Below are 20691 nucleotides of genomic sequence, written 5' to 3'. Positions count from 1 at the left end.
CACCAACCAACTAAACTAAAGTCACCCATCTTACAACTAAACTAAAGTCACCCACCAGCCAACTAAACTAAAGTCACCCACCAACCAACTAAACTAAAGTCACCCACCTTCCAACTAAACTAAAGTCACCCACCAACCAACTAAACTAAAGTCACCCACCTTCCAACTAAACTAAAGTCACCCACCAGCCAACTAAACTAAAGTCACCCACCAACCAACTAAACTAAAGTCAACCCCACCAACCAACTAAACTAAAGTCAACCACCTTCCAACTAAACTAAAGTCACCCACCAACCAACTAAACTAAAGTCACCCACCAGCCAACTAAACTAAAGCCACCCACCAGCCAACTAAACTAAAGTCACCCACCAGCCAACTAAACTACAGTCACCCATCAGCCAACTACACTAAAGTCACCCACCAGCCAACTAAACTAAAGTCACCCACCTCCCAACTAAACTAGTCACCCACCTTCCAACTACACTAAAGTCACCCACCAGCCAACTAAACTAAAGTCACACACCTCCAAACTAAACTAAAGTCTCCCAGCTTCCAACTAAACTAAAGTCACCTACCAACTAACTAAACTAAAGTCACCCACCTTCCAACTAAACTAAAGTCACCCACCAACCAACTAAACTAAAGTCACCCACCAGCCAACTAAACTAAAGTCACCCACCAGCCAACTACACTAAAGTCACCCACCTTCCAACTAAACTAAAGTCACCCACCAACCAACTAAACTAAAGTCACCCACCAGCCAACTAAACTAAAGTCACCCATCAGCCAACTAAACTAAAGTCACCCACCAACCAACTAAACTAAAGTCACCCACCAGCCAACTAAACTAAAGCCACCCACCAGCCAACTAAACTAAAGTCACCCACCAGCCAACTAAACTAAAGTCACCCATCAGCCAACTACACTAAAGTCACCCACCAGCCAACTAAACTAAAGTCACCCACCTCCCAACTAAACTAAAGTCACCCACCTTCCAACTACACTAAAGTCACCCACCAGCCAACTAAACTAAAGTCACCCACCTCCAAACTAAACTAAAGTCACCCACCTTCCAACTAAACTAAAGTCACCCACCAACTAACTAAACTAAAGTCACCCACCTTCCAACTAAACTAAAATCACCCACCAACCAACTAAACTAAAGTAACCCACCAGCCAACTAAACTAAAGCCACCCACCAACCAACTAAACTAGTCACCCACCTTCCAACTAAACTAGTCACCCACCAGCCAACTAAACTAAAGTCACCCACCAGCCAACTATACTAAAGTCACCCACCTTCCAACTAAACTAAAGTCCCCAACCAACCAACTAAACTAAAGTCACCCACCAGCCAACTAAACTAAAGTCACCCACCTTCCAACTAAACTAAAGTCACCCACCAACCAACTAAACTAAAGTCACCCCCACCAACCAACTAAACTAAAGTCACCCACCAACCAACTAAACTAAAGTCACCCACCAGCCAACTAAACTAAAGTCACCCACCTTCCAACTAAACTAAAGTCACCCATCAGCCAACTAAACTAAATCACCCACCTTCCAACTAAACTAAAGTCACCCCCACCAGCCAACTAAACTAAAGTCACCCACCTTCCAACTAAACTAAAGTCACCCACCAACCAACTAAACTAAAGTCACCCACCAGCCAACTAAACTAAAGTCACCCACCAGCCAACTAAACTAAAGTCACCCACCAGCCAACTAAACTAGTCACCAACCAACCAACTAAACTAAAGCCACCCACAAGCCAACTAAACTAAAGCCAACCACCTTCCAACTAAAATAAAGTCACCCACCTTCCAACTAAACTAAAGTCACCCACCAACCAACTAAACTAGTCACCCACCAGCCAACTAAACTAAAGTCACCCACCAGCCAACTAAACTAAAGTCACCCACCAGCCAACTAAACTAGTCACCAACCAACCAACTAAACTAAAGCCACCCACAAGCCAACTAAACTAAAGCCAACCACCTTCCAACTAAAATAAAGTCACCCACCTTCCAACTAAACTAAAGTCACCCACCAACCAACTAAACTAGTCACCCACCAGCCAACTAAACTAGTCCCCCACCAGCCACCTAAACTAAAGCCACCCACCAACCAACTAAACTAAAGTCACCCACCTTCCAACTAAACTAGTCACCCACCAGCAAACTAAACTAGTCACCCACCAACCAACTAAACTAAAGCCACCCACCAACCAACTAAACTAAAGTCACCCATCTTACAACTAAACTAAAGTCACCCACCAGCCAACTAAACTAAAGTCACCCACCAACCAACTAAACTAAAGTCACCCACCTTCCAACTAAACTAAAGTCACCCACCAACCAACTAAACTAAAGTCACCCACCTTCCAACTAAACTAAAGTCACCCACCAGCCAACTAAACTAAAGTCACCCACCAACCAACTAAACTAAAGTCAACCCCACCAACCAACTAAACTAAAGTCAACCACCTTCCAACTAAACTAAAGTCACCCACCAACCAACTAAACTAAAGTCACCCACCAGCCAACTAAACTAAAGCCACCCACCAGCCAACTAAACTAAAGTCACCCACCAGCCAACTAAACTACAGTCACCCATCAGCCAACTACACTAAAGTCACCCACCAGCCAACTAAACTAAAGTCACCCACCTCCCAACTAAACTAGTCACCCACCTTCCAACTACACTAAAGTCACCCACCAGCCAACTAAACTAAAGGCACACACCTCCAAACTAAACTAAAGTCTCCCAGCTTCCAACTAAACTAAAGTCACCTACCAACTAACTAAACTAAAGTCACCCACCTTCCAACTAAACTAAAGTCACCCACCAACCAACTAAACTAAAGTCACCCACCAGCCAACTAAACTAAAGTCACCCACCAGCCAACTACACTAAAGTCACCCACCTTCCAACTAAACTAAAGTCACCCACCAACCAACTAAACTAAAGTCACCCACCAGCCAACTAAACTAAAGTCACCCATCAGCCAACTAAACTAAAGTCACCCACCAACCAACTAAACTAAAGTCACCCACCAGCCAACTAAACTAAAGCCACCCACCAGCCAACTAAACTAAAGTCACCCACCAGCCAACTAAACTAAAGTCACCCATCAGCCAACTACACTAAAGTCACCCACCAGCCAACTAAACTAAAGTCACCCACCTCCCAACTAAACTAAAGTCACCCACCTTCCAACTACACTAAAGTCACCCACCAGCCAACTAAACTAAAGTCACCCACCTCCAAACTAAACTAAAGTCACCCACCTTCCAACTAAACTAAAGTCACCCACCAACTAACTAAACTAAAGTCACCCACCTTCCAACTAAACTAAAATCACCCACCAACCAACTAAACTAAAGTAACCCACCAGCCAACTAAACTAAAGCCACCCACCAACCAACTAAACTAGTCACCCACCTTCCAACTAAACTAAAGTCACCCACCAGCCAACTAAACTAAAGTCACCCACCAGCCAACTATACTAAAGTCACCCACCTTCCAACTAAACTAAAGTCCCCAACCAACCAACTAAACTAAAGTCACCCACCAGCCAACTAAACTAAAGTCACCCACCTTCCAACTAAACTAAAGTCACCCACCAGCCAACTAAACTAAAGTCACCCACCAACCAACTAAACTAAAGTCACCCCCACCAACCAACTAAACTAAAGTCACCCACCAACCAACTAAACTAAAGTCACCCACCAGCCAACTAAACTAAAGTCACCCACCTTCCAACTAAACTAAAGTCACCCATCAGCCAACTAAACTAAATCACCCACCTTCCAACTAAACTAAAGTCACCCCCACCAGCCAACTAAACTAAAGTCACCCACCTTCCAACTAAACTAAAGTCACCCACCAACCAACTAAACTAAAGTCACCCACCAACCAACTAAACTAAAGTCACCCACCAGCCAACTAAACTAAAGTCACCCACCAGCCAACTAAACTAGTCACCAACCAACCAACTAAACTAAAGCCACCCACAAGCCAACTAAACTAAAGCCAACCACCTTCCAACTAAAATAAAGTCACCCACCTTCCAACTAAACTAAAGTCACCCACCAACCAACTAAACTAGTCACCCACCAGCCAACTAAACTAGTCCCCCACCAGCCACCTAAACTAAAGCCACCCACCAACCAACTAAACTAAAGTCACCCACCTTCCAACTAAACTAGTCACCCACCAGCAAACTAAACTAGTCACCCACCAACCAACTAAACTAAAGCCACCCACCAACCAACTAAACTAAAGTCACCCATCTTCCAACTAAACTAAAGTCACCCACCAGCCAACTAAACTAAAGTCACCCACCAACCAACTAAACTAAAGTCACCCACCTTCCAACTAAACTAAAGTCACCCACCAACCAACTAAACTAAAGTCACCCACCTTCCAACTAAACTAAAGTCACCCACCAGCCAACTAAACTAAAGTCACCCACCAACCAACTAAACTAAAGTCAACCCCACCAACCAACTAAACTAAAGTCAACCACCTTCCAACTAAACTAAAGTCACCCACCAACCAACTAAACTAAAGTCACCCACCAGCCAACTAAACTAAAGCCACCCACCAGCCAACTAAACTAAAGTCACCCACCAGCCAACTAAACTACAGTCACCCATCAGCCAACTACACTAAAGTCACCCACCAGCCAACTAAACTAAAGTCACCCACCTCCCAACTAAACTAGTCACCCACCTTCCAACTACACTAAAGTCACCCACCAGCCAACTAAACTAAAGTCACACACCTCCAAACTAAACTAAAGTCTCCCAGCTTCCAACTAAACTAAAGTCACCCACCAACTAACTAAACTAAAGTCACCCACCTTCCAACTAAACTAAAGTCACCCACCAACCAACTAAACTAAAGTCACCCACCAGCCAACTAAACTAAAGTCACCCACCAGCCAACTACACTAAAGTCACCCACCTTCCAACTAAACTAAAGTCACCCACCAACCAACTAAACTAAAGTCACCCACCAGCCAACTAAACTAAAGTCACCCATCAGCCAACTAAACTAAAGTCACCCACCAACCAACTAAACTAAAGTCACCCACCAGCCAACTAAACTAAAGCCACCCACCAGCCAACTAAACTAAAGTCACCCACCAGCCAACTAAACTAAAGTCACCCATCAGCCAACTACACTAAAGTCACCCACCAGCCAAGTAAACTAAAGTCACCCACCTCCCAACTAAACTAAAGTCACCCACCTTCCAACTACACTAAAGTCACCCACCAGCCAACTAAACTAAAGTCACCCACCTCCAAACTAAACTAAAGTCACCCACCTTCCAACTAAACTAAAGTCACCCACCAACTAACTAAACTAAAGTCACCCACCTTCCAACTAAACTAAAATCACCCACCAACCAACTAAACTAAAGTAACCCACCAGCCAACTAAACTAAAGCCACCCACCAACCAACTAAACTAGTCACCCACCTTCCAACTAAACTAAAGTCACCCACCAGCCAACTAAACTAAAGTCACCCACCAGCCAACTATACTAAAGTCACCCACCTTCCAACTAAACTAAAGTCCCCAACCAACCAACTAAACTAAAGTCACCCACCAGCCAACTAAACTAAAGTCACCCACCTTCCAACTAAACTAAAGTCACCCACCAGCCAACTAAACTAAAGTCACCCACCAACCAACTAAACTAAAGTCACCCCCACCAACCAACTAAACTAAAGTCACCCACCAACCAACTAAACTAAAGTCACCCACCAGCCAACTAAACTAAAGTCACCCACCTTCCAACTAAACTAAAGTCACCCATCAGCCAACTAAACTAAATCACCCACCTTCCAACTAAACTAAAGTCACCCCCACCAGCCAACTAAACTAAAGTCACCCACCTTCCAACTAAACTAAAGTCACCCACCAACCAACTAAACTAAAGTCACCCACCAGCCAACTAAACTAAAGTCACCCACCAGCCAACTAAACTAAAGTCACCCACCAGCCAACTAAACTAGTCACCAACCAACCAACTAAACTAAAGCCACCCACAAGCCAACTAAACTAAAGCCACCCACCTTCCAACTAAACTAAAGTCACCCACATTCCAACTAAACTAAAGTCACCCACCAACCAACTAAACTAGTCACCCACCAGCCAACTAAACTAGTCCCCCACCAGCCAACTAAACTAAAGCCACCCACCAACCAACTAAACTAAAGTCACCCACCTTCCAACTAAACTAGTCACCCACCAGCAAACTAAACTAGTCACCCACCAACCAACTAAACTAAAGCCACCCACCAACCAACTAAACTAAAGTCACCCATCTTCCAACTAAACTAAAGTCACCCACCAGCCAACTAAACTAAAGTCACCCACCTTCCAACTAAACTAAAGTCACCCACCAACCAACTAAACTAAAGTCACCCACCTTCCAACTAAACTAAAGTCACCCACCAACCAACTAAACTAAAGTCACCCACCTTCCAACTAAACTAAAGTCACCCACCAGCCAACTAAACTAAAGTCACCCACCAACCAACTAAACTAAAGTCACCCCCACCAACCAACTAAACTAAAGTCACCCCCCAACCAACTAAACTAAAGTCACCCACCAGCCAACTAAACTAAAGTCACCCACCTTCCAACTAAACTAAAGTCACCCATCAGCCAACTAAACTAAAGTCACCCACCTTCCAACTAAACTAAAGTCACCCCCACCAGCCAACTAAACTGAAGTCACCCACCTTCCAACTAAACTAAAGTCACCCACCTTCCAACTAAACTAAAGTCACCCACCTTCCAACTAAACTAAAGCCACCCACCTTCCAACTAAACTAAAGTCACCCACCAGCCAACTAAACTAAAGTCACCCACCAGCCAACTAAACTAGTCACCAACCAACCAACTAAACTAAAGCCACCCACCTTCCAACTAAACTAGTCCCCCACCAGCCAACTAAACTAGTCCCCCACCAGCCAACTAAACTAGTCCCCCACCAGCCAACTAAACTAGTCACCCACCCACCAACTAAACTAGTCACCCACCCACCAACTAAACTAGTCACCCACCCACCAGCCAACTAAACTAGTCACCCACCCACCAGCCAACTAAACTAGTCACCCACCCACTCACCAGCCAACTAAATTAGTCACCCACCAGCCAACTAAACTAGTCACACACCAGCCAACTAAACTAAAGCCACCCCCCTTGCTTAAACTTTTTGTGTCACTTTGAAACAGACACCAATGATTCCAGCTCTGAGGCAAGCCAAGTGACGGTATCCATAGTAACATGATGTAATCCAGAAAAAAAAAACATTTTGGGGGGAGGATTGTCAGAGAAATGTCCATTATGAATTCAGCTTTGATCTAATGCAGCTACTGCAAAGCCTTAGTCTGTAATCAACTCAGCTGGGAGCCTGGCACATAGATTTGTACTGAAATTGCTTTGGGGATGCAGGCGTGTTTGGGGTAAATAAAATATGTTGTCTACTTACTCATAGAAGGTGGTCCATCCGTTGTTGTTACTCTTCGTCGCCAGTAACGAGGAGCTCCCGTGATAGGTCATCATAGCCAACTCCTGCCCCTGAGCAGCGATGGTTTTCAGGGCGTTGTTGGTCCCAATGGTGAACCAGAAAGTCCGTCCATCAGGCACCATCAACCACAGAGGCATGCCCGTTGTATCCCTCCTGATCAATCAATCAATCAATTCATTCATCAAACTTCATGTACAGTGTATATAGCATATTTCTGACAACAAATGAAGTTCAAAGTGCTTAACAAATAAACTAATAAAAGGTGAAAAAGGAAAAAAAACGATATGTTTTCTAGACAAACATAAAACTAAGATAACAATTGAATTAGTAAAATAGCAGACTAGCGTAGCAATAACATAGATAGATGAATAGATAAAAGCAGCACACACACCTGATGGTCACTATGTTGTTGTTCTGATCGGTGATGCTGGCCAGGTCTCCCTCTCCAGAGTAGGTCAGGTTATAGAGGTCATCCCCAGTGGTCAGACTCTGAGTATAGATGTGACTACCATTGGAGTCAAAGAGATAGAGTTCATCGCTAATGGGGGAGGAGACCTCGTACATGCCGAGTGGGTTCAGGTAAGGCTCGTTCCGTCGGACGGAACGGATACGGATGTTGCCGAGGTCGGCGATGAAGAGTTCGCCATCGGGGGAGACAGCCAATGACGACGGGGCGTTGACTTTGGCGTCTTTCGCGTAGCCATCGTCGCCGGAGTAACAGTCACAGTTGGCGTCGTTATTACAGTCACAGCCGCTGGGCGCCCCGGCCACCAATGAAATCTCTCCGTTGGTGGACACCTGAAATGTACAGGAAATGTTTACATGCGAGTAAAAGATTCTCCGTCTTGTCCCGGACAGAGAGTATTACAGCGCGCTCAACGATCATGGTCATTGTAAGTAAAAAAGTAAAACAGTAGTCTAGGTAATCAATCAATCAATCTAATGTATTGATAAAGCCCTTTTTACATCAGCTGAGATATCAAAGTGCTGTACAGAAATCCAACCTAAAACCCCCAAACAGCAACCAATGCAGATGTAGAAGCACGGTGGCTAGGAAAAACTCCCTAGAAAGGCAGGAACTTAGGAAGAAACCTAGAGAAGAACCAGGCTATGAGGGGTGGCCAGTCCTCTTCTGGCTGTGCTGGGTGGAGATTATAACAGATTATAAAGGGTTATCTTGTGAGACTGGGTAAATCCAGGTATGATGGACCCAGGTAAGTCCAGGTATGATGGACCCAGGTAAGTCCAGGTATGATAACCCAGATAAGTCCAGGTATGATGCACCCAGGTAAATCCAGGTATGATGGACCCAGGCAAGTCCAGGTATGATGGACCCAGATAAATCCAGGTATGATGGACCCAGGTAAGTCCAGGTATGATGGACCCAGGTAAGTCCAGGTATGATGGACCCAGATAAATCCAGGTATGATGACCCAGACAAGTCCAGGTATGATGGACCCAGATAAATCCAGGTATGATGGACCCAGGTAAGTCCAGGTATGATGGACCCAGGTAAGTCCAGGTATGATGGACCCAGGTAAGTCCAGGTATGATGGACCCAGATAAATCCAGGTATGATGACCCAGATAAGTCCAGGTATGATGGACCCAGGTAAGTCCAGGTATGATGGACCCAGGTAAGTCCAGGTATGATGGACCCAGATAAATCCAGGTATGATGACCCAGGTAAGTCCAGGTATGATGGACCCAGGTAAGTCCAGGTATGATGGACCCAGATAAATCCAGGTATGATGGACCCAGATAAATCCAGGTATGATGGACCCAGATAAATCCAGGTATGATGGACCCAGGTAAGTCCAGGTATGATGGACCCAGGTAAGTCCAGGTATGATGGACCCAGGTAAGTCCAGGTATGATGGACTCAGGTAAATCCAGGTATGATGGACCCAGATAAGTCCAGGTATGATGACCCAGACAAGTCCAGGTATGATGGACCCAGGTAAGTCCAGGTATGATGGACCCAGGTAAGTCCAGGTATGATGACCCAGGTAAGTCCAGGTATGATGACCCAGATAAGTCCAGGTATGATGACCCAGATAAGTCCAGGTATGATGGACCCAGATAAGTCCAGGTATGATGACCCAGGTAAGTCCAGGTATGATGACCCAGGTAAGTCCAGGTATGATGACCCAGATAAGTCCAGGTATGAAGACCCAGATACGTCCTGGTATGAAGACCCAGGTAAATCCAGGTATGATGGACCCAGACAAGTCCAGGTATGATGGACCCAGGTAAGTCCAGGTATGATGACCCAGACAAGTCCAGGTATGATGGACCCAGATAAGTCCAGGTATGATGACCCAGGTAAGTCCAGGTATGATGACCCAGATAAGTCCAGGTATGATGACCCAGACAAGTCCAGGTATGATGGACCCAGATAAGTCCAGGTATGATGACCCAGGTAAGTCCAGGTATGATGACCCAGATAAGTCCAGGTATGATGACCCAGGTAAGTCCAGGTAAAAGTAAGAAGTTGTTTCTCTATCTCACCTGTCTGACACGGTTGATCTTCTTCTCGTCTGACTCAGAGATATACAGGATGCCATTGTGAGAGACGGCGAGAGCGTTGGCAGACACCAGGGTGGCGTGGACGGCCACCTTGCTGACCAGGAAGTGATCCAGGCCGGGTACCTGGCAGTGCATGGGCCTCCCTGCCACGATACGCACCTGGTGGGTTACATTTGACATTTTAATCATTTAAATGTATCAGACGGTCCAATACTCTTATCCAGAGGGCATTACAATCAGTGTATTTAACTAAGGTCAATTTATTCAACTTACGTAGGTAACACAACCACATATCACAATATTTTCAAGTAAAGTCTAGTATAGTACAGTCCAGTGTTAAGTGTTTTGTTTCCTCACCTGGTGGTTCTCAGAGATCTGCAGTACCACATTGTTATCCAGGACGTACAGAGAGTTATCCATGGGACTGACAGCCAGGTCTGTGGGCCACTCCAGACGCACCTACAGAGGAACAGACACACAACGTAGAGAGAGTTATCCATGGGACTGACAGGTATGATGAGAGGTCCACAACAGACAGTAGAGATGTGAGGAGAGGTCCACAACAGACAGTAGAGATGTGAGGAGAGGTCCACAACAGACAGTAGAGGTGTGAGGAGAGGTCCACAACAGACAGTGGAGATGTGAGGAGAGGTCCACAACAGACAGTGGAGATGTGAGGAGAGGTCCACAACAGACAGTGGAGATGTGAGGAGAGGTCCACAACAGACAGTAGAGATGTGAGGAGAGGTCAACAGCAGAGATGTGAGGAGAGGTCAACAGCAGAGATGTGAGGAGAGGTCAACAGCAGACAGTAGAGATGTGAGGAGAGGTCCACAACAGACAGTAGAGATGTGAGGAGAGGTCAACAACAGAGATGTGAGGAGAGGTCAACAGCAGACAGTAGAGATGTGAGGAGAGGTCAACAACAGACAGTAGAGATGTGAGGAGAGGTCAACAGCAGACAGTAGAGATGTGAGGAGAGGTCAACAACAGACAGTAGAGATGTGAGGAGAGGTCAACAACAGAGCTGTGAGGAGAGGTCAACAACAGACAGTAGAGATGTGAGGAGAGGTCAACAACAGACAGTGGAGATGTGAGGAGAGGTCCACAACAGACAGTAGAGATGTGAGGAGAGGTCCACAACAGACAGTAGAGATGTGAGGAGAGGTCCACAACAGACAGTAGAGGTGTGAGGAGAGGTCCACAACAGACAGTGGAGATGTGAGGAGAGGTCCACAACAGACAGTGGAGATGTGAGGAGAGGTCCACAACAGACAGTGGAGATGTGAGGAGAGGTCCACAACAGACAGTGGAGATGTGAGGAGAGGTCAACAACAGACAGTAGAGATGTGAGGAGAGGTCAACAACAGACAGTAGAGATGTGAGGAGAGGTCAACAACAGACAGTAGCGCTGTGAGGAGAGGTCAACAACAGAGATGTGAGGAGAGGTCAACAGCAGACAGTAGAGATGTGAGGAGAGGTCAACAACAGACAGTAGAGATGTGAGGAGAGGTCAACAGCAGACAGTAGAGATGTGAGGAGAGGTCAACAACAGACAGTAGAGATGTGAGGAGAGGTCAACAACAGACAGTAGAGATGTGAGGAGAGGTCAACAACAGACAGTAGAGATGTGAGGAGAGGTCAACAACAGACAGTAGCGCTGTGAGGAGAGGTCAACAACAGACAGTAGAGATGTGAGGAGAGGTCCACAACAGACAGTAGAGGTGTGAGGAGAGGTCCACAACAGACAGTAGAGATGTGAGGAGAGGTCAACAACAGACAGTAGAGATGTGAGGAGAGGTCCACAACAGACAGTAGAGGTGTGAGGAGAGGTCCACAACAGACAGTGGAGATGTGAGGAGAGGTCCACAACAGACAGTGGAGATGTGAGGAGAGGTCCACAACAGACAGTGGAGATGTGAGGAGAGGTCCACAACAGACAGTAGAGATGTGAGGAGAGGTCCACAACAGACAGTAGAGATGTGAGGAGAGGTCCACAACAGACAGTAGAGGTGTGAGGAGAGGTCCACAACAGACAGTGGAGATGTGAGGAGAGGTCCACAACAGACAGTGGAGATGTGAGGAGAGGTCCACAACAGACAGTGGAGATGTGAGGAGAGGTCAACAACAGACAGTAGAGATGTGAGGAGAGGTCAACAACAGACAGTAGAGATGTGAGGAGAGGTCAACAACAGACAGTAGCGCTGTGAGGAGAGGTCAACAACAGAGATGTGAGGAGAGGTCAACAGCAGACAGTAGAGATGTGAGAAGAGGTCAACAACAGACAGTAGAGATGTGAGGAGAGGTCAACAGCAGACAGTAGAGATGTGAGGAGAGGTCAACAACAGACAGTAGAGATGTGAGGAGAGGTCAACAACAGAGCTGTGAGGAGAGGTCAACAACAGACAGTAGAGATGTGAGGAGAGGTCAACAACAGACAGTAGAGATGTGAGGAGAGGTCAACAACAGACAGTAGAGATGTGAGGAGAGGTCAACAGCAGACAGTAGAGATGTGAGGAGAGGTCAACAACAGACAGTAGAGATGTGAGGAGAGGTCAACAACAGACAGTAGAGATGTGAGGAGAGGTCAACAACAGACAGTAGAGATGTGAGGAGAGGTCCACAACAGACAGTAGAGATGTGAGGAGAGGTCAACAACAGACAGTAGAGATGTGAGGAGAGGTCAACAACAGACAGTAGAGATGTGAGGAGAGGCCCACAACAGACAGTAGAGATGTGAGGAGAGGTCAACAACAGATAGTAGAGGTGTGTGGACCACTCCAGATACACCTGAGGGGAGACAGACAGACAGACAGACACCAGACAGACAGACAGACACCAAACCAGACAGACAGACACCAAACCAGACAGACAGACACCAGACAGACAGACAGACAGACACCAGACAGACAGACAGACACCAAACCAGACAGACAGACACCAAACCAGACAGACAGACACCAGACAGACAGACAGTCAGACAGACAGACAGACAGACACCAGACAGACAGACAGACAGAGACAGACACCAGACAGACAGACAGACAGACACCAAACCAGACAGACAGACACCAGACAGACAGACAGACAGACAGACACCAGACAGACAGACAGACAGACAGACAGACAGACAGACACCAAACCATGTGAGGACAGGTGCTTCAGGTCCAAAACTGAAAGCCTGTTTGTATCGATCTACACATTTTTCACATTCATCTGAGAGGAAAACAAAAGCCCTGGGGGGGGGGGGCAACAAGAGTTGTTGAGAAGCATTTATAGGACCGGTAGATCGTGTTGAAAACATCCAGCTATCTCATAACAGCTCCACAGGCCTGGGAGCTAAAACCCATTTCATTTAGGGAGGAGATATACTATCGCCACACCTCAGCCCTCCACCCCTCACAGTGGATGTCTCTCTCAGCTGTGGGTCATTAATTTGTTAATGGAAAAAAAACACGGCGGGAGGTAAAGTCCTTGAAGAGAGAAAATGGAGGACTACTTATGAAATGAAAGGCACTGCTCACCTCCAGCCTCCCAAATTATGACTTATTGTTATGAAAATAATAGCCCACCCCCCCCGCCACCATCACCGCCCCCGCCTCTCTGAGGAGAGCAGTATGAAGCGTCGTATTTCAATAGCAGGGCTGGGAACAGCAAACAGGAAGAGGTCTTCATTTACTGGGAAATAGAAAGAGCATTTCTCGATGGCCCCGGACAGCTTATTACTACATGAGAGCGAGGGATGATTTGGATTCCTCATCCTACAACTGGGAAATAGGAAAACGCAGGATCAAATTACCTTACAACGACTACACCTGAGTAATCTTTCATAGTGGGTCGGTTAATGCAAAGTTCTTAAACCTCCAACCTCAGAAAATGATTGGGGAGCAATCCCTAAAGTATAAACTAATACGTTAACACGGTGGTAAATTGTGTTATGAACTTGGCTTCGTCAAAACAGAAATCCATACTGAATTTAAGATAATACTTTGAAGAGTATTTTATAGACTGTGTATAAACTAAAACAACTAAACACAGCAGGTGAAAATCCTGCAGAATCCAACACTGTGAGAGAGAGAGAGTATATCACGGTGACTGTCTTTAGAGGAAGATACAGGGTTATGATTTGGTCACAAAGTGGGTTCGACCTTCAACTGACAATAGTTAAACAATACATCAGCAAAACATGGATGAAAAACTTAAAATCGCTGACTTGTGGATTAAAATGGCCCGGGGGAAATACTTTCTAACTGATAAATGTGAAATAGGCTCAGGATGCCACGTTAAATTCCACTTCACAAGCTGATCCCAACAGCTCTGCCTGCAGTCTACAAGCCTCCAGCCTCCTATAAAAACACAGAGAGCTAGCCCTCCCCCCCTCAACCCATCTCCTTCTCCTTCTCCCCATCCCAACCCCAACGTTAAGAACTAGGCCTCCCCCAACCCATCTCCTTCTCCCCCCCCCCCAACCAACCCCCTCCCCAACCAACCATCTCCTCCTTCCCCCCCAACCAACCCCCTCCCCCAACCCATCTCTTCTCCCAATCCCAACATAAATATTGAGACCTTCCCCCCAACCACAACATAAATATCTAGACCTTCCCCCCAACCACAACATAAATATCTAGACCTTCCCCCCAACCCCAACATAAATATCTAGACCTTCCCCCCCAACCCCAACATAAATATCTAGACCTTCCCCCCAACCCCAACATAAATATCTAGACCTTCCCCCCAACCCCAACATAAATATCTAGACCTTCCCCCCCAACCACAACATAAATATCTAGACCTTCCCCCCAACCCCAACATAAATATCTAGACCTTCCCCCCCAACCCCAACATAAATATCTAGACCTTCCCCCCAACCCCAACATAAATATCTAGACCTCCCCCCCCAACCCCAACATAAATATCTAGACCTTCCCCCCAACCCCAACATAAATATCTAGACCTTCCCCCCAACCCCAACATAAATATCTAGACCTTCCCCCCAACCCCAACATAAATATCTAGACCTTCCCCCCCAACCCCAAGATAAATATCTAGACCTTCCCCCCAACCCCAACAGAAATATCTAGACCTTCCCCCCAACCCCAACATAAATATCTAGACCTTCCCCCCAACCCCAACAGAAATATCTAGACCTTCCCCCCAACCCCAACATAAATATTGAGACCTTCCCCCCAACCCCAACATAAATATCTAGACCTTCCCCCCCAACCCCAACATAAATATCTAGACCTTCCCCCCAACCCCAACATAAATATTGAGACCTTCCCCCCAACCCCAACATAAATATCTAGACCTTCCCCCCCAACATAAATATCTAGACCTTCCCCCCAACCCCAACATAAATATCTAGACCTTCCCCCCAACCCCAACACAAATATCTAGACCTTCCCCCCAACCCCAACATAAATATCTAGACCTTCCCCCCAACATAAATATCTAGACCTTCCCCCCAACCCCAACATAAATATCTAGACCTTCCATTTATTTATATTACCTTCCAATATTTCAAATTTATAGATGTAAATACAGTGGCTTGTGAAAGTATTCACTCCCCTTGGCATTTTTCCTATTTTATTGCCTTACAACCTGGAATTAAAATGGATTGTTGGGGGGTTTGTATCATTTGATTCACACAACATGTCGACCACTTTGAAGATGGAGCATATTTATTATTGTGAAACAAACAAAAAATAAGACAAAAAAAACTGAAAACTTGATCGTGCATAACTATTCACAACCTCAAAGTTAATACTTGTAGAGTAACCTTTTACAGCAATTACAGCTGCAAGTCTCTTGGGGTATGTCTCTATAAGCTTGGCACATCTAGCCACTGGGATTTTTGCCCATTCTTCAAGGCAAAACTGCTCCAGCTCCTTCAAGTTGGATGGGTTCCACTGGTGTACAGAAATCTTTAGGTCATACCACAGAATCTCAATTGGATTGAGGTCTGGGCTTTGACTAGGCTATTCCAAGACATTTAAATGTCTTAAACCACTCAAGTGTTGCTTTCGCAGTATGCTTAGGGTCATTGTCCTGTTGGAAGGTGAACCTCCGTCGCAGTCTCAAATCTCTGGAAGACTGAAACAGGATTCCCTCAATAATTTCCCTGTATTTAGCGTCCTCCATCATTCCTTCAATTCTGACCAGTTTCCCACTCCCTGCCAATGAAAAACATCCCCACAGCATGATGCTGCCACCACCATGCTTCACTGTGGGGATGTTGTTCTTTAGGTGATGAGAGGTGTTGGGTTTGCTCCAGACATAGCGTTTTCCTTGATGGCCAAAAAGCTCAATTTTAGTCTCATCTGACCAGGGTACCTTCTTTCATATCTTTGGGGAGTCTCCCACACGCCTTTTGGTGAACACCAAACGTGTTTTTTTCTTTTTTCTTTAAGCATTGACTCTTTCTGGCCACTCTTCCGTAAAGCCCAGCTCTGTGGAGTGTACGGCTTAAAATGGTCCTATGTACAGATATTCCAATCTCCGCTGTGGAGCTTTGCAGCTCCTTCAGGGTTATCTTTGGTCTCTTTGTTGCCTCTCTGATTAATGCCTTCCTTGCCTTGTCCGTGATTCTTGGTGGGCGGCCCTCTCTTGGCAGATTTGTTGTGGTGCCATAGTCCTTCAATTTTTTAATAATGGATTTAATAGTACTCCGTGGGATGTTTAAAGTTTCAGATATTGTTTTATAACCCAACCCTGATCTGTACTTCTCCACAACTTTGTCCCTGACCTGTTTGGAGAGCTCCTTGGTCTTCATGGTGCCCCTTGCTTAGTGGTGTTGCAGACTCTGGGGCCTTTCAGAACAGGTGTATATATACTGAGATCATGTGACAGATCATGTGACACTTAGATTGCACACAGGTGGACTTTATTTAACTAATTATATGACTTATGAAGGTAATTGGTTGCACCAGATCTTATTTAGGGGCTTCATAGCAAAGGGGGATAATAAATATGCACACACCACTTTTCTGTAAAAAAAATGTTGAACTATTTTGTGTATGTCCATTACATGAAATCCAAATAAAAAAATATTTAAATTCCAGGTTGTAATGCAACAAAATAGGAAAAATGCCAAGGGGGATGAATACATTTACAAGGCACTGTAAATTGCTAGGCCTACCCCCCAACCCCAACATAAATAGCAAGGCCTTCCCCCAACCCCAACATAAATAGCAAGGCCTTCCCCCAACCCCAACATAAATAGCAAGGCCTCCCCCCAACCCCAACATAAATAGCAAGGCCTTCCCCCAACCCCAACATAAATAGCAAGGCCTTCCCCCAACCCCAACATAAATAGCAAGGCCTTCCCCCAACCCCAACATAAATAGCAAGGCCTTCCCCCAACCCCAACATAAATAGCAAGGCCTTCCCCCAACCCCAACATAAATAGCAAGGCCTTCCCCCAACCCCAACATAAATAGCAAGGCCTTCCCCCAACCCCAACATAAATACAACACTCAATAGTCTGCCTCAGCCTGGCTGAATTCCAAACGGTACCCTATTCCCTATGTAGTGCCTTATGGCCCCTGGTCAGACCTAGCACACTACATAGGAATAGGGTGCCACTGTTGACACAGCTTCAGCCTCCCAAAACAGCAGGATCCAGGAAAACACTTCCTGGAGAATGTTCACCGACCGATGACATGCGTCGGCATGAGGTATACCCAGCCAGTCAGCCATTTTGAAATTTAGCCAGCCAATGCTGCTTCCATATTTTAACTGATTCTGGGGGGAGCCATCAGTTCAGTCTTGACTCAAACTTTGTGCTCAGTCTTCATTCCCAGCCTCTGGGCTACTTTCAGATCTCCTTGCTAGGTCTGGCATGGCACCCTATTCCCTATGGGGGCCCTGGTCAAAGGCATAGCACTATATAGGGAATAGGGTGCCATTTCAACCAGCACTGAGCTGGGATTTGTCTGACATCCTATAACCATTCTCCCTCCTCAATCCCTTCAGACAGATGTAATTTATACAGTAAGACATAGGTTAGCGCCCACATAGAGAATAGGGTGCCATTTAGGATACACCCTACACTACCTCTAGGTACCTCTGTCCCCCCTTTCCTCTTCTCTCTCCTCTTCCTCTCTTATCCTCTAGGTACCTCTCTCCTCCTCCTCTCTCCTCCTCCTCTCTTATCCTCTAGGTACCTCTGTCCCCCCTCTACTCTTCTCTCTCCTCTTCCTCTCTTATCCTCTAGGTACCTCTGTCCCCCCTCTACTCTTCTCTCTCCTCTTCCTCCTCTCTTATCCTCTAGGTACCTCTGTTCCCTCTCTCCTCCTCCTCTCTCCTCTTCCTCTCTTATCCTCTAGGTACCTCTGTCCCCCCTCTACTCTTCTCTCTCCTCTTCCTCTCTTATCCTCTAGGTACCTCTGTCCCCCCTCTACTCTTCTCTCTACTCTTCTCTATTATCCTCTAGGTACCTCTGTTCCCTCTCTCCTCCTCCTCTCTCCTCCTCCTCTCTTATCCTCTAGGTACCTCTGTCCCCCCTCTACTCTTCTCTCTCCTCTTCCTCTCTTATCCTCTAGGTACCTCTGTCCCCCCTCTACTCTTCTCTCTCCTCCTCCTCTCTTATCCTCTAGGTACCTCTGTCCCCCCTCTACTCTTCTCTCTCCTCTTCCTCTCTTATCCTCTAGGTACCTCTGTCCCCCCTCTACTCTTCTCTCTCCTCTTCCTCTCTTATCCTCTAGGTACCTCTGTCCCCCCTCTACTCTTCTCTCTCCTCTTCCTCTCTTATCCTCTAGGTACCTCTGTCCCCCCTCTACTCTTCTCTCTCCTCCTCCTCTTATCCTCTAGGTACCTCTGTCCCCCCTCTACTCTTCTCTCTCCTCTTCCTCTCTTATCCTCTAGGTACCTCTGTCCCCCCTCTACTCTTCTCTCTCCTCTTCCTCTCTTATCCTCTAGGTACCTCTGTCCCCCCTCTACTCTTCTCTCTACTCTTCTCTATTATCCTCTAGGTACCTCTGTTCCCTCTCTCCTCCTCCTCTCTCCTCCTCCTCTCTTATCCTCTAGGTACCTCTGTCCCCCCTCTACTCTTCTCTCTCCTTTTCCTCTCTTATCCTCTAGGTACCTCTGTCCCCCCTCTACTCTTCTCTCTCCTCCTCCTCTCTTATCCTCTAGGTACCTCTGTCCCCCCTCTACTCTTCTCTCTCCTCTTCCTCTCTTATCCTCTAGGTACCTCTGTCCCCCCTCAACTCTTCTCTCTCCTCCTCCTCTCTTATCCTCTAGGTACCTCTGTCCCCCCTCTACTCTTCTCTCTCCTCTTCCTCTCTTATCCTCTAGGTACCTCTGTCCCCCCTCTACTCTTCTCTCTCCTCTTCCTCTCTTATCCTCTAGGTACCTCTGTCCCCCCTCTACTCGTCTCTCTACTCTTCTCTCTTATCCTCTAGGTACCTCTGTTCCCTCTCTCCTCCTCCTCTCTCCTCCTCCTCTCTTATCCTCTAGGTACCTCTGTCCCCCCTCTACTCTTCTCTCTCCTCTTCCTCTCTTATCCTCTAGGTACCTCTGTCCCCCCTCTACTCTTCTCTCTCCTCCTCCTCTCTTATCCTCTAGGTACCTCTGTACCCCCTCTACTCTTCTCTCTCCTCCTCCTCTCTTATCCTCTAGGTACCTCTGTTCCCCCTCTACTCTTCTCTCTCCTCTTCCTCCTCTCTTATCCTCTAGGTACCTCTGTCCCCCCTCTACTCTTCTCTCTCCTCTTCCTCTCTTATCCTCTAGGTACCTCTGTCCCCCCTCTACTCTTCTCTCTCCTCTTCCTCTCTTATCCTCTAGGTACCTCTGTCCCCCCTCTACTCTTCTCTCTCCTCCTCCTCTCTTATCCTCTAGGTACCTCTGTCCCCCTCTACTCTTCTCTCTCCTCTTCCTCTCTTATCCTCTAGGTACCTCTGTCCCCCCTCTACTCTTCTCTCTCCTCTTCCTCTCTTATCCTCTAGGTACCTCTGTCCCCCCTCTACTCTTCTCTCTCCTCTTCCTCTCTTATCCTCTAGGTACCTCTGTCCCCCCTCTACTCTTCTCTCTACTCTTCTCTCTTATCCTCTAGGTACCTCTGTTCCCTCTCTCCTCCTCCTCCTCTCTTATCCTCTAGGTACCTCTGTCCCCCCTCTACTCTTCTCTCTCCTCTTCCTCTCTTATCCTCTAGGTACCTCTGTCCCCCCTCTACTCTTCTCTCTCCTCCTCCTCTCTTATCCTCTAGGTACCTCTGTACCCCCTCTACTCTTCTCTCTCCTCTTCCTCTCTTATCCTCTAGGTACCTCTGTCCCCCCTCTACTCTTCTCTCTCCTCCTCCTCTTATCCTCTAGGTACCTCTGTCCCCCCTCTACTCTTCTCTCTACTCTTCCTCTCTTATCCTCACAACAAACAAACAGGACAGACAGAGACAGGCAGACAGAGACAGACATAACCAGACAGACAGACAGGCAGACAGACAGACAGACAGACAGACAGAACCAGACAGACAGACAGACAGACACAGACAGACAGACAGACAGACAGACAGACAGACAGACAGACAGACAGACAGACAGACAGATCCAGACAGACAGAGACAGACAGCGAGAGAGACAGAGACAGACAGCGAGACAGAGACAGACAGACAGAC

The 20691-nt window shown here is 46.6% G+C and overlaps 1 protein-coding gene across 1 annotated transcript in view; it reads right to left on the bottom strand.

Moving 5' to 3' along the window:
• Window positions 1–20691, bottom strand: part of LOC129821064 (teneurin-4) — a 189211-nt gene that overhangs the window by 131541 nt on the left and 36979 nt on the right. Inside the window, exons 7-10 of the mRNA XM_055878318.1 lie at window positions 10437–10538; window positions 10062–10238; window positions 7943–8349; window positions 7513–7704 (exon numbers count right to left, since the gene is read on the bottom strand). Of these exons, the coding sequence (XP_055734293.1) occupies window positions 7513–7704; window positions 7943–8349; window positions 10062–10238; window positions 10437–10538 (878 nt within the window). The remainder of the gene's footprint in view (window positions 1–7512; window positions 7705–7942; window positions 8350–10061; window positions 10239–10436; window positions 10539–20691) is intronic.

This window comes from Salvelinus fontinalis, chromosome 23 (assembly GCF_029448725.1).
Source record: "Salvelinus fontinalis isolate EN_2023a chromosome 23, ASM2944872v1, whole genome shotgun sequence".
Classification (NCBI taxonomy): Eukaryota; Metazoa; Chordata; class Actinopteri; order Salmoniformes; family Salmonidae; genus Salvelinus; species Salvelinus fontinalis.
Note: the sequence above shows the minus strand (reverse complement) of the source record. Positions and strands in the feature narration are given on the sequence as shown.